Below are 17,333 nucleotides of genomic sequence, written 5' to 3' on the forward strand. Positions count from 1 at the left end.
CTTTGGCAAATACTAGAGCGCATCGGATGTCCCCCAAAGTTCCTCAACATGATTATCCAACTGCACGAAAACCAACAAGGTCGGGTCAGATACAGCAATGAGCTCTCTGAACCCTTCTCCATTAACAATGGCGTGAAGCAAGGCTGTGTTCTCGCACCAACCCTCTTTTCAATCTTCTTCAGCATGATGCTGAACCAAGCCATGAAAGACCCCAACAATGAAGACGCTGTTTACATCCGGTACCGCACGGATGGCAGTCTCTTCAATCTGAGGCGCCTGCAAGCTCACACCAAGACACAAGAGAAACTTGTCCGTGAACTACTCTTTGCAGATGATGCCGCTTTAGTTGCCCATTCAGAGCCAGCTCTTCAGCGCTTGACGTCCTGCTTTGCGGAAACTGCCAAAATGTTTGGCCTGGAAGTCAGCCTGAAGAAAACTGAGGTCCTCCATCAGCCAGCTCCCCACCATGACTACCAGCCCCCCCACATCTCCATCGGGCACACAAGACTCAAAACGGTCAACCAGTTTACCTATCTCGGCTGCACCATTTCATCAGATGCAAGGATCGACAATGAGATAGACAACAGACTCGCCAAGGCAAATAGCGCCTTTAGAAGACTACACAAAAGAGTCTGGAAAAACAACCAACTGAAAAACCTCACAAAGATAAGCGTATACAGAGCCGTTGTCATACCCACACTCCTGTTCGGCTCCGAATCATGGGTCACCTACCGGCACCACCTACGGCTCCTAGAACGCTTCCACCAGCGTTGTCTCCGCTCCATCCTCAACATCCATTGGAGCGCTTACACCCCTAACGTCGAAGTACTCGAGATGGCAGAGGTCGACAGCATCGAGTCCACGCTGCTGAAGATCCAGCTGCGCTGGATGGGTCACGTCTCCAGAATGGAGGACCATCGCCTTCCCAAGATCCTGTTATATGGCGAGCTCTCCACTGGCCACCGTGACAGAGGTGCACCAAAGAAAAGGTACAAGGACTGCCTAAAGAAATCTCTTGGTGCCTGCCACATTGACCACCGCCAGTGGGCTGATAACGCCTCAAACCGTGCATCTTGGCGCCTCACAGTTTGGCGGGCAGCAACCTCCTTTGAAGAAGACCGCAGAGCCCACCTCACTGACAAAAGGCAAAGGAGGAAAAACCCAACACCCAACCCCAACCAACCAATTTTCCCTTGCAACCGCTGCAATCGTGTCTGCCTGTCCCGCATCGGACTTGTCAGCCACAAACGAGCCTGCAGCTGACGTGGACTTTTTTACCCCCTCCATAAATCTTCGTCCGCGAAGCCAAGCCAAAGAAAGATACTCTATATTCACTTACTATGAAGCGAAGAGTGGTGCTTCAGGCTGTGGTGCTGGACCCTGCATTCGGATTAGCGGCTGTATCTCTATCATGTAAAGCTGACCGACCCGGCACTACAAGTGCAGGAGGCTTACCAGCGCATGGCAGTAAGCGGTAGCGGCGGACGATGCGAGGGAACTGAGCCCTTTTGGAGTAGCGGAGGCAGGTTGTCTGTGGCTGGGTACCAGATACTGATTTCATGATCCCTGATCACCCTCCACTCCTGGTCCCCCTCCAACTAGTCCCCCAGTCCCCTCCACCTTCCCCCGCCCTCCCCTCCCCCCAATTCCCCATCGTCAATAAACAATTTCAGGCAGTGGTGCGATACCGGGGGTTGAATGCCAGGGGTTCAGGCAGTAACAGTGAGTGCGGCGGGGAGCAGGTCAGCGCCAAACTGTGGGCGCTAAAATCTCCAAAGGGTGACAGCGGTTTTTTCACCAAAATATCCAGCGCCAAATTGTCCGATTCGCCTCTACTGAGCCCTTGATGGGGACTGGATCGTCCTCTCCTGACCTCCTCCTGAAGGGGAGCAGTAGAGGTTTCCTATTTAAGATACAGATGGGTGGATTTATAACGGATTTGGGGAATTAAGGGTTGTAGGGAACGGGCAGATAAGTGGAGCTGAGTCCACGGCCAGATCAGCCACAATCTTATTGACTAGCAGAGCAGGCTCGAGGGGCCGGATGGCTGACTCCTGCTCCTGTTTCTCACCTTGAGGTGAAGAGTGCAGCTGTCCAGAAGTGGCAGCTCAATGAACACAGACAGGAGAAAGAAACTGAAGAGAATTCCAGCAGGGTGAGGTGGTTGGGGGCTGGTCTGGAGCAGAAACACGGACAAGAGGGGAGATACCAAAATGCTCCCTGTGTGACCCCGGCTGGACTGAATGGCCTTGACTTTGTATTTACATTGAGTGTATTAGAGATACAAGGGGATGAGACACCTTTTTCAAACAGTTGCTTTATTTGGTACAGATCCAGGACATAAAATCCAATTCCTGTAATTAGGTGACACAGTTATTATACCAACGACCCAGGTTCGCATCCAGTCCTGCCTATAAAGAGTCTGCATGATCCCCCCGTGATTGGGAGGGTAATTGAGCAGCATGGGTTTCATGGGCAGGAGAACCTTCAACCACGCTGTGTTGTTAATTTTTAAACAAATTTAATCAAAATCTCTAACATTGAGGGAGAGAATTCATTTCCACCTCCACCTCCCACTGCCTTGGAAAAGCAACCAATATATTAAAAGACTCCCCCCTCCCCAGACACACTCCCTTTCCACTCCTCCCCATGGAAAAGATTCACCAGTGTGAGATCACCCTCCACTAGATTCAAGGATGGTTCCTTCCCCGTTATCAGACTCCTGAATGATCCTCGTACCTGCTGCTTTTACCTTGTACCAACTGATCTGTCCCTGTAATTACCCTTCTGTACTGTGACTTATTTGCTGGACTATGTATGGGATGACTAGCTAGACTGCTCCAAAACAAACTTCCTCACTGCAAGTTTGCACATGTGACAATAAACTTGAACTTCAAACCAAATTGCAAATTGAGCACAAGACCTGTTTGGATTTGTTGCCCCAATAACCACAAGACTCCAGTCCCTCCTGGTATTTGAGTGAGTGATGTTTAGATATTCCACACCCTGCAAACTTTATGTGTGAACTCGCTGGTGTCTCACCAGGCTATTCGACTGGGTGAACTGCTTCCCGCACTCTTTGCAGGTGAATGGCCTCTCCCCAGAGTGGACCCGCTGGTGGGTCAACAGGTGGAAGGACCGGGCGAACCCCTTTCCACATTCAAGGCAGACGAAAGGCCTCTCCCCACTGTGGACTCGGTGGTGGGCTAGCAGGTTAGAGGATCGGGCGAACCCCTTTCCACACTCAGTACAGATGAACGGCTTGTCCCCGGTGTGAATCCACTGGTGTCTCAGCAAGTCAGACGACTGGGTGTAGCCCTTCCCACACTCAGGGCAGACGAATGGCTTGTCACTGTTGTGAATCTTCTCATGGGTGGTCAAGTTTGATCGCTTGCTGAAGTCCTTGCCACACTTGGGGCAGATAAAGGGTCTCTCGCCAGTGTGGACCCGCTGGTGGCTGCTCAAGGTGGAGGACTGGGCAAACTGTTTCCCGCACTCAAAGCAGGTGAAGGGCCTCTCGCCAGTGTGGACCCGCTGGTGGGTCAGCAGGTGGGACGTCTGGGTGAAGCCTTTGCCACACTCTGGGCAGGTGAAGTTTCTCTCCCCAGTGTGGACCCGCTGGTGTTTCCTTAACTGACTCGACCTTTTAAAGTTCTTCCCATAGTCAGAGCACTGAAACAAGTTCATCGCTGTGGACCAGGGAAAAATCAATCCAGTCCTGCCCTGGGGCACACAGTGCTTGCTCAGCCTGATGGAGGCCCGAGAGCTGGGCAGCAGGTGAAATAAATACCAAGGCCAGGGAGAAGCGTCCTCTAGCCGGGTGTTGCAAGTCCTGGAATCATGGGAACCCTCCGTCTGGGACACGGTGCTGCGCTCTGCTCCAGGCACCCAGTGCTGAATTGCTTCACCTTACCTGGGATGCATTGCCAATTCCCCCGGAAGACGCATATGTGATGCTCAGAGTGGCGGCTAAGGAGCCCTTTCATGAGCGCAAGACATTGTAGTCTGAGAAGTATTCATTGATTGGGTGGTTTGTGGGCAGTGAGCAAACCCGGCTTGGAAACGCAGGTGGGGAGAGTGATGGCCAGGCACTAGGAGTTAAGGTTGCCTTTGACACATGGGCCGATTTAAAATCCAGGTGAGGAAATCTCTCTTGATGGTGCTACATTCACGGACGTGATGACTGTTGCTGACTGTAATACAATAAGATCATAAGAGAGTTAGGTCATTCGCCCCATCAAACTGCCCTACCATTCCAACATTACTGTTTTTACTATTTATTTCAACCCCATTTTCCAGCCTTCTCCCCCTCAAGTCTTGATTCCATTCCTACCGCTGTCTTAAATATCCCCAATTAATTGGTGTCCAGTGTCGCTCGCGGTAATGAATTTCAAAAATTCACCTGTCTGCATAAAGAAACGCCTCCTCTCTGTTCTAAAGGGATGTTTTGTATTCCAAGGCTGTGCCCTCTAGTCACAGACTCCCCCACCAGAGGAACCATCCTCTCCATGTCCACTGTATCCAGGCATTTCAGTATTCCTTTTTTTTATTTTAATTTTTATTGAAGTTTAAACAAATATTTCCATCAGATGTATCTCAGATATTACACATATATATCATATATTCACATTTGCCATGATTTTCTACATAATATTTATCTGAGGTATACATTTCTAGAGAGAGGAAATGTGACTTTCTCCCAATTTTCAGTTCATTTTATTTGTGTGGAAATGTCCCTTTAAGAGAAACTATTGAACAAACCTTGCAAGTTTTGGAAAGTGACTGTGATCTCGCAGCAGGCTTCAAAGACATCATGTTCCTAACTTTAATAAATTTGCAGAGTGAAGGTAAAAAGCCCTAAATCCAAGACCATGTAAAAGTTTCATTATTGCCATGTAACATCTACATTTAGAATGGACCCGGCAAGGAACGAACTCATGAACCCTGGTTTACTAGACCTTTGCTCTCACCACTGAGCTATTGGAGCCTTATGTGACCAGCTTATTGAAAAGACAGTGTATCGTTTGCTCAGGAGGCCATTTTAAGAAGGCAGCACAAGAGTAAAGAGGTCTTCGACCTCCTTTGTGGGAATGAGAAACCCACGGCCTCATTGTGTGGTTATGGACAAACTGTCAGATTTCCTCCTGACCCTATAGAGGAAAGAGCTGACCAATTTGTGATCAAAAAGAACGAAGGTCACTTTTGTTTGAATGACCGATGAAAAGGGTTCTACTTACAGAAGAAGTACTGCACTTGGACCAGAGTGAGAGTCACTTGATTCGGCTGATCCAGAAAAAAGATTCTGGAAGATTTGTGAACATCACTTGCTTCGTATCCCCCAAGCCAAAGAAGAGGGGAGTTTAAGTGGGCACTTGTCTAAAATGGACATTTTGTTGAAGCAGCTTAACAAGGTTTCGATGAGTTAATCACCATTCTGTCACCACCCCCCTCACCATTTCACCCACTTTATGAACTGCTAATTTCATGCAACCCCTGGGTGTCTCACCCATCTCAAAGCTCGTGTGTCGCATCAATTTCAAACCCATGTGTCAACATCACTGACTTTCTGAAATTGGAACTAAATTTTGATAATTGGGCCTTGAGCTGCAGGGACTTGGGAGTGTTCCACACACACACACACACACACACACACACACACACATACACACACACACACACACACACACACACACACAAGTATATTCACGCATAGTTGAGGGTTGTTAGATAGGTGTTATATCATTGTTAATTAATAATTAAACATATTATTTTAAATACAGCACCGTCTGGGCTCATTTTTTTAATCACTGCTGTCTGGTACATAACAGGAAGAAATACAGAACTAAAAAAAAGAGAAAATTATATGCAAGTAGGGAGTGATTTATTTTTAAACAACAATCATTGATTTGTAAGAATAAGGTCAGACCTATGAAATATTCCAGTATAATTTCCTTCCCTGTGATAAACATTTCCTGGTAACGAGTCTCTTTGACAACCACCAACAGTATATTCATTAAATATTTATCCCGTTTCAACCATTCTTGAGGTAGGGCATTATCCCACACCAATAATCTTTGATCACCGGGCAGTTAATGGTTTGCATTTTGATTTCCACAATTTCTCCACCAAACAGGGAGGCTACTATCATAATGGGATTTCTGAGAGGGTGTCAAAAATATCTTATCAGGTTTTCCACCCAAACTCGCTCCATTTCTGTGAACCAGTCACTTGCATTGATCCCTCCATAATATTGTCCATTCTCCTCAGATAGATTTCTTCCCTCCTTCCTTTTCCCATTTTGCTTTAATGTACCACATCGAGTGTGGTTTAAGATTTGAGACCTTTATAGACACTTGAAATGATTTTACTACCATGCTTTTCTGAACAGTTCTACATTTGGCTTAGCTTCGCCTTGTTTACATTTTTAACTCTCCTATCAATATATTGCCATATCTGCAAATAGCAATAAAACTCTTGTTTTTCTCCTGTGTTTCTCTTTAAGCATTTCAAAACTGAATAGTCTTCCTTCTTTCATTATATTACAGTTATTCCTTTAGCTATCCAGTTCTTAAATCTAGTATCCAATTTATTTGGTGTGAAATCCAAGTCGTATGCACACCATTTGAGAATTGTAATATCTCCCTCGAGTTTATGTTCTTTTATAGTAGTTTTCCATATTTTAAGATTTCACCCATGGGTTATCAATTCTATTGATGTATCCTTGCAGGTTATTATCAGACAAGATTGCTTAGATGGAATGGAAAGTGTTTCCTTAATAGTTTTCCTTTGAGCACCAGCATATCACAGCTCTCAACTGTACTGCAAAATAATAATCTTTAAGAGAAGGTCGGCCCCATCCTCCCTTTTCCTTGACTAATTGTAAAGATTAGAGACAAACTCTGGGCCTTTTACCTTGCCATACATTTTACCCTATTCGCTAAATTGATTTTGGTTAATCTCTATTGATAGGGTCTCAAAAAGATCTAACAGCCTGGGAAATGTATTCATTTTAATGAATTCAATCCTTGAACTGAGATTAAAAAAAGGTATCAGGTTCCATCTTATAATATCTTTTACATATATATATATATATATATAGGCACATATTGCATTCTAATAATTTTGCCATTTCATTTGACATAACGATGCCCATATACTGAATGGACTCTGCCTTGTCTAGAGCTATCTACTTTCTATTTCTCTTGGTGGGCTAGAGTTATATGAAAGTAATTGGGTTTTATCAAAGGATTGCATCAATTTAGGTAAAGAGAATGATGGTTGCCCTAAATATATCAAACTGTCATCCACCTATCAGGCCAATTTATGCTCTGTCCCTTTAATAGTAATTCCCCAGTCCTCTCTGGTCACAAACTTGCCTACTAGAGGAAACATGTCTGTCACTCCAGAGATCATCCTTGTAAACCTCCTCTGGGAACCTCTCCAATGGAACACACTCTTCCTTTAACATAAATTCCAAAGCAGAGTTCTCACCGATAATTCAAAAATCATTACATCCCTGCTTTCATTTAGACATACTTCATGGTGACAGGCCCTTTCAGCTCACGAGTCTGTGCTACACAATTACACCCAATTAACCTACCTTACAGACAGCGTCATGTTGGGTATTGGGAAATGAACCTAGTCAGATCTCTCAGTGGGCGAGCATTTTGGAGATAGTGGTCATAATTCGATCTCCTTTACAATAGCATTGAGAGAGATAATGTTACAGGGTATATTAATACTTGTCCGTTAACTACTCTTTGCAGACGATGCCGCTTTAGTTGCCCATTCAGAGCCAGCTCTTCAGCGCTTGATGTCCTGTTTTGCGGAAACTGCCAAAATGTTTGGCCTGGAAGTCAGCCTGAAGAAAACGAGGTCCTCCATCAGCCAGCTCCCTGCCATGACTACTAGCCCCCCCCACCCCACATCTCCATCGGGCACACAAAACTCAAAACGGTCAACCAGTTTACCTATCTCGGCTGCACCATTTCATCGGATGCAAGGATCAACAACGAGATAGACAACAGACTCGCCAAGGCAAATAGCGCCTTTGGAAGACTACACAAAAGAGTCTGGAAAAACAACCAACTGAAAAACCTCACAAAGATTAGCGTATACAGAGCCGTTGTCATACCCACACTTCTGTTCGGCTCCGAATCATGGGTCCTCTACCGGCATAACCTACGGCTCCTAGAACGCTTCCACCAGCGTTGTCTCCGCTCCATCCTCAACATTCATTGGAGCGACTTCATCACCAACATCGAAGTACTCGAGATGGGAGAGGCCGACAGCATCGAATCCACGCTGCTGAAGATCCAACTGCGCTGGGTAGGTCACGTCTCCAGAATGGAGGACCGTCGCCTTCCCAAGATCGTGTTATATGGCGAGCTCTCCACTGGCCACTGAAACAGAGGTGCACCAAAGAAGAGGTACAAGGACTGCCTAAAGAAATATCTTGGTGCCTGCCACATTCACCACCGCCAGTGGGCTGATATCGCCTCAAACTGCGCATCTTGGCGCCTCACAGTTCGGCGGGCAGCAACCTCCTTTCAAGAAGACCGCAGAGCCCACCTCACTGACAAAAGACAAAGGAGGAAAAACCCAACACCCAACCCCAACCAACCAATTTTCCCTTGCAACCGCTGCAACCGTGCCTGCCTGTCCCGCATCAGACTTGTCAGCCACAAATGAGCCTGCAGCTGACGTGGACATTAGCCCTCCATTAATCTTCGTCCGCGAAGCTAAGCCAAAGAAAAAGAGATAGATTGTGGGGGTTTAGTGTAGGACACTTCACAGAGTAACACTTCACAAAATAGATCTCATGAAAAATGCAAGAACTTAGCTGAAGCCAGACATGCAGGTACCCATGGCTCATCTGGAGAACCCTGAGGGGGCAAGTTTCTTCGGCAAGACACTGGAGTGGTTGATTTTTTAAAAAAGAAATCAGTTGTGGGTGTCCAGCGTACAACAAATCTCTCCCTGAAAACCGACAAGAACCTTCCTGAGCAGTAATCATTTACCTTTCAAGCACCAGAGCCTGGTAAACTTTATAAATGTTAAATTCTGTGCACAGTATAAAAATTGCCTGATACCAGTGAACTTGGAGAAATGAGAAAGGATTGTGAATCAAAGAACTTTTCTGAACTTACACACACATTATACACACGTGCGCTTACAATTAGAAGGGGGTAAGTTAATGGTAATAAGTTAAAGTTTGATCCTGTTTTTATGTTAAAGAAAATTAAAAGCAACTTTTGTTTAAGTAACCATTTATCTTGGTGAATTTCTATTGCCACTGGGTTCTGGGATCCTCTGAATTTGTAACAGATAGGAACAGACAAGTTAGAAATGCATTTAATTGGAGCAAGGGAAATTTTGAGGCTATCAGGCAGGAAATTGGATGCTTAAATTGGGAACAGAAGCAATGTAGCATATGTTCAGGGGATATTTGTGAGAAGTTCTGCATATGTATGTTCCAATAAGATAGGGAAGTTATGGTAGGGTACAGGAACCGTGATATACAAAATCTAGTCAGGAAGAAAAGCTTCCAAAAGGCAATGTTAGAGATGTACAAGATTATAAGACTAACAGGAAGAGCTTAAAAAGGAAATTAGGATAGCCAGAGAAGGCCTTGACAAGCAGGATTAAGGAAAACTCCAAGGCATTCTACAAGTATGTGAAGAACAAGGGGATAAGACGTGAAAGAGGAGGACTTATCAAGCGTGAAAGGGACCGAGGAAATAGCAGAGGCACTTAATGAACACTTTACCAGTATTCACCATGGGAAAAGGGTCTTGGTGATGGTAGTGACGACACAGCAGAATGAAAAGCCTGAGCATGTAGATATTAAGAGAGAGGATGAGCTGGAGCTTTTGGATAAGTTGCCAGGACTGGGTGAGACTGTGGGAGGAGAGGGAGGAGACTGCTGAACCTCTAGTGATGGTCTTTGAATCATCAAATGGGGACGGGAGAGGTTCTAGAGAACTGGAGTTGTGGATGTTGTTCCTTCATTCAAGAAAGGCAGAGAGATAGCCCAGGAAATTATAGACCAGCGCAGGTTACTTCAGTAGGTAGATGGAGAAGATCCTGAGAGGCAGGTTTCATGAACATTTGGAAAGGGGTAATATGATTAGGAATAGTCAAGGGCAGGTCAAGCTTTACAACCTCATTAAATTTTTGTGGATGTGACTAAACATATTGATGGAAGAGCAGTAGATGTTGTGGATGGATTTCAGCAAGGCATTTGGTAAGGTTCCCCATGCAAGGCTTGTTGAGAAAGTAAAGGAGGCATGGGGTCCAAGGGGGACATTGCTTTGTGGATCCAGAACTGGCTTGCCCCCAGAAAGCAAACAGTGGTTGTAAACGGGTCATATTCTGCATGGAAGTCGGTGACCAGCGGTGTTCCTCAGGGATGTTCTGGGACCCTTACTCTCTGTGATTTTTATAAATGACCTGGATGAGGAAGAGGAGAGATGGGCTAGTAAGTTTGCAGGTGACACAAAGGTTGGGGGTGTTGTGGATAGTTTAGAGGGCTGTCAGAGGTAACAGCGGGGCACTGATAGGATGAAAAACTGGGCTAAGAAGTGGCAGATGGAATTCAACCCAGATAAGTGTGAAGTGGTTCAATTTGGAAGGTCAAATATGATGGCAAAATATAGAATTAATGGTAAGACTATTGGCCGTGTGGAGGATCAGAGGGATCCTGGGGTCTGAGTCCATATCACGCTCAGAGCAGCTGCGCAGGTTGATTTTGTGGTTAAGAAAGTGTACGATGTATTGACCTTCATTAATCATAGAATTGAACTGAGGAGCCAAGAGGTAATGTTACAGCTATAAAGGACCCTGGTCAGAGCCCACTTGGAAACTGTGTACAGTTCTGGTCACCTCACTACTGGAAGAAAGGGTGCAGAGGAGATTTACAAGGATGCTGCCTGGTTTAGGTAGCATGCTTTATGAAAACAGGTTGAGTGAACATGGCCTTTTCTCCTAACAGTGGCGGAGGAGGAGGATAGAGGTGTTTAAAATGTTGAGAGGCACTGATTCTGTAAATAGAGGCTTTTTCCCAGGGCTGAAATGGTTGCCACAAGAGGACATGGGTTTAAGGTGCTGGGAAGTAGGTACAGATGAGATACAAGGGTACTTTGTATTTTACACATAGTGTGGTAGGTGCATGGAATGAGTGGCTGGCAACGGTAGTGGATGTGGATATGTTAGGGTCCATTAAAAGACATTTGGATCAGTAAATAGAGCTTAGAAAAATAGAGAGCTATGGGAAAGCCTAGTAATTTCTAATGTAGGGATATGTTTGGCACAACTTTGTGGGCCAAAGGGGGTGTATTGTGCTGTAGGATTTCTATGTTATATTTTCAGAACTGGGGACAGAGTCTCAAGACACAGGGGAGTAGATTTAAGGCAGGGATATTGAGGACAATGTATAGAAGTACTGGAGGAACCCAGCAGGTCACGTAGAGACCACGGAAGACAATATGCAGTTGACGTTCTGGGCCTGAGCGCTACTTAATAATGTCAAAAATTAGGCAAACATGCAAATAAGATGGGAGTAGGGAGAGAAGCACAGATAAGCAAATGGATTCAGGTGGAAGAAGGAAGTGTGAAGTGATGGGGAGGGGTCAGAGGCTGAAAGAGATGCTCCCTGATAGGGGAAAGGAATGAGGGAGGGAGCTGGAGGAAGGAAGGCCAAGGGATGGGGAAAAGTGAGAGACTGGGGGAAAGTGGGTAACTGAAAATTGGAGGTCGATATTGACACCATTTTTTTGGAGTTAAAACAAAAACATTGGCAGAAGCTGGGGTCGAGTCCAATACACAAACTTCCTGGAGTGGGGCAGAAACAGGGACAGGAGGGGAGATACCAGGATGCTCCCAGTGTGGCCCCACCTGGACTGAATGGCCTTGTCTTTGTATTACAGAGATACAAGGGGATGAGACACGATTTTCAAACACAGCTGCTTTAGTGGTGCACATCCTCATGACGAACTGGCCCTGCTTGTATTGCCATGTGGCGGGGCAGCCATGGGGAAATGGCGTCGTCAGAGGTTTCTCTCTGACTCCAGCATCCCTTCCAGCCTGCGCACCCTGGGCAGCGATTATGATGTCACAATGCACCAGGTGACTGAGCTCATGCTGCCCTTAAAGGGGCGTGCTGAATTTGAACAAAAACTGTCATTAACGACCCTCAACGTGATGGCTGTGTTTCTTCCACTGCTCACACTGCTTTATTTGGTACAGATCCAGGACATGAAATCCAATTCCTGTAATTGGGTGGCACGGTTAGTGAAACGTTATTGAAGCATCAACGACCCAGAATCAAATCCACTGTAAGGAGTCTGCGTGATCCCCCCGTGATTGGTAGGGTAATTGGGCAGCACAGGTTTCATGGGCTGGAGAACCTTCAACCACGCTGTGTTGTTAATGTTTAAAAATATATAATCGGAGTCTCTAACATTAAGGGAGAGAATCCATTCCACTTCCACCGCCTTGGAAAAGCAGCCAACATATTAAAAGACTCCCCCCTCCCCAGACCCACTCCCTTTCCACTCCTCCCCATGGAGAAGATTCACCAGTGTGAGATCACCCTCTACCAGATTCAAGGACGGTTACTTCCCCTGTTATCAGACTCCTGAATGATCCTCGTACCTGCTGCTTTTACCTTGTACCAACTGATCTGTCCCTGTAACTACCCTCCTGCACTGTGACTTATTTGCTGGACTATGTACGGGATATCTAGCTAGACTGCTCAAAAACAAACTTCCTTACTGCACCTTTGTACATGTGACAATAAACTTGAACCTGAAAACAAATTGCAAATTGACCACAAGACCAAGACCTGTTTGGATTTGTTGCTTCAATAACCACAAGACCTCAGTCCCTCCTGGTGTTTGAGTGAGTGATATTTAAATATTCTACACTCTGCAAATTTTACATGTGAACTCGCTGGTGTTTCAGCAGGCGGTTTGACTGGAGCAGGTGACTGGCTTCTCCCCGGAGTGGACCCGCTGATGGGCTAGCAGGTTGGAGGACTGGGTGAAGCCCTTTCCACATTTGGAGCAGGTGAACGGCTTCTCCCCGGAGTGGACCCGCTGTTGCTTCACCAGGCTGTGCAACTGGGTAAGCCCTTTCCACACTCAGAGCAGGTGAACTGCCTCTCCTTGGTGTGGACCCATTGGTGGGTCAGCAGGTGGGACGACTGGGTTAACCGCTTCCTGTCTCCAGTGTGGACGCGCTGTTGGATCAGCAGGTTAGAGACTGAGTGAACCCCTTTCCGCACTCAGGGCAGACGAATGGCCTTTCTCCGGTGTGGACCCGCTGGTGGGTCAGTAGGTTGGAGGACCGTGTGTACCACTTTCTGCACATAGGGCAGATGAATGGCCTCTCTCTGGTGTGGACCTGCTGGTGATTCAGCAGGTGGGAGGATTGGGTGAAGCCGTTCCTGCACTCAGAGCAGTTGAACGGCCTCTCCCCAGTGTGACACTGCCGGTGGGTCCTCAGGCTTGAAAACTGGGCGAACTCCTTTCCACACTCTGGGCAGGAGGTGAACGGCCTTTCCCCAGTGTGGACCCTCTGGTAAGTCAGCAGGTGGGAGGTCAGGGTGAAGCCCTTCCCGCACTCAGTAAACAAACAGCCTGTCACTGCTGTGAATCTTCTGCTGGGTCAGCAAGTTTGACCGCTAGCTGAAGGCTTTGCTGCACTCGGGGCAGGTGAAGGGCCTCTCAGTGGAGCCACTGGTGTTTCATTAATTGACTCGAACTTTTAAAGTTTAAAGTTCTTCCCACAGACAGAGCATTGAAACAGGTTCATCATTGTGGGAATGAGAAAGTATGACTAGGAGATAAATCAATAGTCTTGCCCCGGGGGTGCACACAGTGTGTGCTCAGCCTAATGGAGGTTCCAGGAAATCTGGGCAGCAGGTTAAATCAACACCAAGGCTAAGAGTAGGGCCAGGACCCGGGCAGAAGCGTCCTCTAGCTGGGCATTGCATGCCCTCTGTTCTGGGACCTGGTTCTGCTCTCAGCACCCAGTGCAGAATTGCCTTCGGTCCCCAACAAACTCCTTACCCAGGATGTAACGCCAACTCGCAGTGATCAGAACGGTGGCTACAGAGCCCTTTGCCAAGAGCGAGGCATTGTGGCCAGGCGAGGAGCTGGGGTTTCCTCTGACACACAGGGGCCAATTTAAAATCCAGCTGAGGAATCCTCTCCCAATGCTCCAGAGTTCAGGGACATGATGTCTGTGGCTGACTGTAATACAATAAGATCATAAATGGGTTAAGCCATTTGGCCCATCAAATCCATCATGGCTGATTTACTATTCTTTTCAATCCCATTCTCCTGCCTTCTCCCCACACCCCCCCCCCCCAAACCCTTGATTCCCTTCCTACTGCTGCCTTAAATATCCCCAATGAATTGGCCTCCACAGCCACTCGCAACAATGAATTCCACAAATTCACCACTGTCTATGTAAAGAAATTCCTTCTCTCTGTTCTAAAGGGATGTCTTGTATCCCAAGGCTGTGCCCTCTGGTCCCTGACTCCCCACCAGAGGAAACATCCTCTCTACGACCACTTTATCCAGGCCTTTCAGTTCTCCATGGGATTCAATGAGACCCCTGCCCTCATTCTTCTAAACCCCAGCAACTACAATCCCAGAGTCTTCAAATTCTCCTTATATGAAAATCCGTCACTCCAGCGATCATCCTTGGAAACCTCCTCTGGGCCCCTCTCCAATGGAACACACCCTTCCTTTGATATAGACCCAAAACTATAGTCTCACCAATGCTTCATAAAACATCATCACATCCCTGTTTTCATATTCTATCCCTCTGGAAATGAATGCCAGCTGCTTTCCTTATCACTGACTCTACATGTAAGTTCACCTTCAGTGAGTCTTGCATGAGAACTCACCTTCAGTGAGTCTTGCATGAGAACACTCTGCATCTCTGATTTCTAAAAGTCCATCCCTTTATTGCTTCCCCCAAAGTGCATGATCATACACTTCTTTACATCTGCCATTTCCTTGCCCAATCTTCAAACCTAAGGCCTTCTGCAGACTTTCTCAACACTTCGTTCCCCTCATGATCCCACCACTAGGCACATATTCCCCTCTCCACCCCTCACCGCCTTCCACAGGGACCACTCCCTCCATAACTCCCCTTGGGAACTACCCCTGTGACCGCAGATGCTCCACTTGTGCTCACACCTCCTCTCTTGCCACCATTCGGGGCCCAAAACAGTCCTTCCAAGTGAAGCAACATTTCATTTGTGAATCTACAAGGATTACCTACTGTATCTGGTGCTCCAGTTGTGGTCTCCTCTACATCGGAGAGACTGGACACAGACTGGAAGATTGTTTTATTGAGCACCTCGGCTCTGATGCAATGGGGTGGATATCTCAGTGGCCACCAATTTCAATTCTCTATCCCATTCCCTTGCTGATATCTTTGTCCATGGTCTCATGGCCAGTCTGAGATCACCCACAAATAGAAGGGACAACACTTCATTGTTCCGCTGGTCAACTTCCAACTGGATGGCATTAATATCGACTTCTCTGGCTTTCGTTAACCCCCCCATTGCCCTTGACCTTTCCTTACCCATGTCTCCACATTCCCTTTCACACAAACATGATAAATTCTCACCTCCCCCCTTATCATATCCAATTAACACCTTTTGTTGGTCTGGATCCCTTGTTTGAATTCTGAGACTTCTGGCTTATTCTAATTATTTTCAGGAAGAAAGGCTCAGGCCTGAAATATCAGTGATATATCTTTGTCTCCAATAGATGTTGAGCTGAGTTCCTTCAGCATTTCAGTGTGTTTTTAACTACCTGCCCCTCCTTCCATCTTTGTATCGTCCACAAAGGAAACCGCTTCAGGGTGGCCATTCCTCGAAGAGACTTCGCAGTGGAGCAGCTGAATGGAGTTAAACAAGAAAGTCTGCAGATGCTGGTTGAGAGCAGAGGATCACAGAGGGGGAACAGTAAGAGGGACTCTCACAGAACTCCCTTCAAAGAGGGATTTGTATGTTAGTTCTTGCGAATGTATTCAGGATCAACAGTTTTCCCCTTATCTGCTGACGTGAATAGCAATGAGAATGAACTGGTCATGGGAGTTTGTGAAGATTGGCCAATGCTGAAGAATCTGGAGAGTATTGGATTCATTTCTGTTTGCCTCATTACGAGGGATGTAGATGCTTTGGAGTGGGTGAAGAGACTTGGGGGGTCCAGTTTGCAACAACGCTAGTAATCATACCAGGGTTCAAATCCCGCACTGTCTGTAAGGAATTTGTACGTTCTCCCTGTGTCTGCATGGGTTTTCCCCAGGGACTCTGATTTCTTCCCATCATTTGAAACATACTGGGAATTGTAAATCAATTGGTTGTAATTGGGCGGCACAGGCTCGTGGGTTGAAAGGGACAGTTACTGTGCGAAATGTAAAAAAATTAACCTACAAACCATGTACATTTTGAAAGGTAGGAAGAAACCGGAGCAACCAGAGGAAACCCAGGGAGGCACAGGGAGAGCATAGAAGCTCCTCACAGACATTGTTGGATTTGTACACATGGTTTCAGAACCATAATTACCAATGTGCTAGCTATGAAACTAACGGTGTCACCGTTGGGGGCAGTATCGTACACGGGAATCTTTCAACATGTCTTTGGGTATTTTGAAGGTGAATTGGAAAATGATCACAGAAAGATTCCATTATCTGGTTTTCCTATGGAAAAGCTGGTAGCTCACCAGCTGTTGTAACTCATTACAACTGAGGAAGTTGTAATGAGTTATCAAGAAAGGCCGAGAAAAGCTTGTTTGCATAGTTAATTTAGGTACTTGAAGGAAAGAGTCTTAAGTGTTCTTTCAGGATTAAATTCGACTTTTTATTTTTGAAAAGTAAAATACTGCAGATGCTGGAAATCTGAATCAGAACAAAAGTAGGAAATAGTTTACATTTTAGTTCTGACATTAACCAAAAAGGACCGAACCTGAAATGCTGGAGACATTAGGGTTAGGGTTCAAGAGATGGCAAATTCTAGAATCTGATGGCAAAATCCAATCTGCTGGAGGTCAACGGCTCGAGGAGCTTTAGTGGGAGGAAGAGAATTGTTAACATGGAGTCTGAGCCCTTAGACCAGTGGTTCTCAACCATTTTTTTTCCCACTCGCAAACCACTTGAAGTAATCCCTTACTAAACACAGCGCATCTATGGTGCCCCATGTCAGGGATTACTTAAAGTGGTCTGGGTGTGAAAAAAGGCCAAGAACCACTGCCTTAGATGCTGCCTGAATGGTCCAGGGTTTTCTTTTATAGTCCTTATTTGTGTCAGTT

At 46.2% G+C, this 17,333-nt stretch overlaps 1 protein-coding gene across 1 annotated transcript; it reads right to left on the reverse strand.

Annotated features, from left to right (window-relative positions):
• Positions 1-2,301: 2,301 nt before the first annotated feature.
• Positions 2,302-15,583, reverse strand: LOC138762431 (zinc finger protein 271-like). Its single transcript, XM_069936188.1, has 10 exons — positions 15,376-15,583; positions 14,048-14,255; positions 13,265-13,660; positions 12,977-13,113; positions 11,830-11,914; positions 9,780-10,005; positions 9,590-9,666; positions 6,037-6,158; positions 5,238-5,327; positions 2,302-3,908 (listed from the first exon to the last, which is right to left on the reverse strand). The coding sequence occupies exons 1-10, from the start codon at positions 15,581-15,583 to the stop codon at positions 3,016-3,018; spliced, it is 2,442 nt and encodes an 813-aa protein (XP_069792289.1). The 3' UTR covers positions 2,302-3,015.
• Positions 15,584-17,333: the final 1,750 nt, after the last annotated feature.

Source organism: Narcine bancroftii, chromosome 4, assembly GCF_036971445.1.
Source record: "Narcine bancroftii isolate sNarBan1 chromosome 4, sNarBan1.hap1, whole genome shotgun sequence".
NCBI lineage: Eukaryota > Metazoa > Chordata > Chondrichthyes > Torpediniformes > Narcinidae > Narcine > Narcine bancroftii.

Bases quoted from the DNA above. Each gene is read 5' to 3' on its own strand.
- LOC138762431 (XM_069936188.1), bottom strand. From the start codon at position 15,583: ATGGGGGGGTTAACGAAAGCCAGAGAAGTCGATATTAATGCCATCCAG. The intron at 13,661-14,047 runs GCAATTCTGCAC...CTGACCCAGCAG, and splicing joins GAGTTTGTTGGGGACCGAAG to AAGATTCACAGCAGTGACAG. The intron at 5,328-6,036 runs GTTGAAACGGGA...GGGGATACGAAG, and splicing joins AATGCCCTACCTCAAGAATG to CAAGTGATGTTCACAAATCT.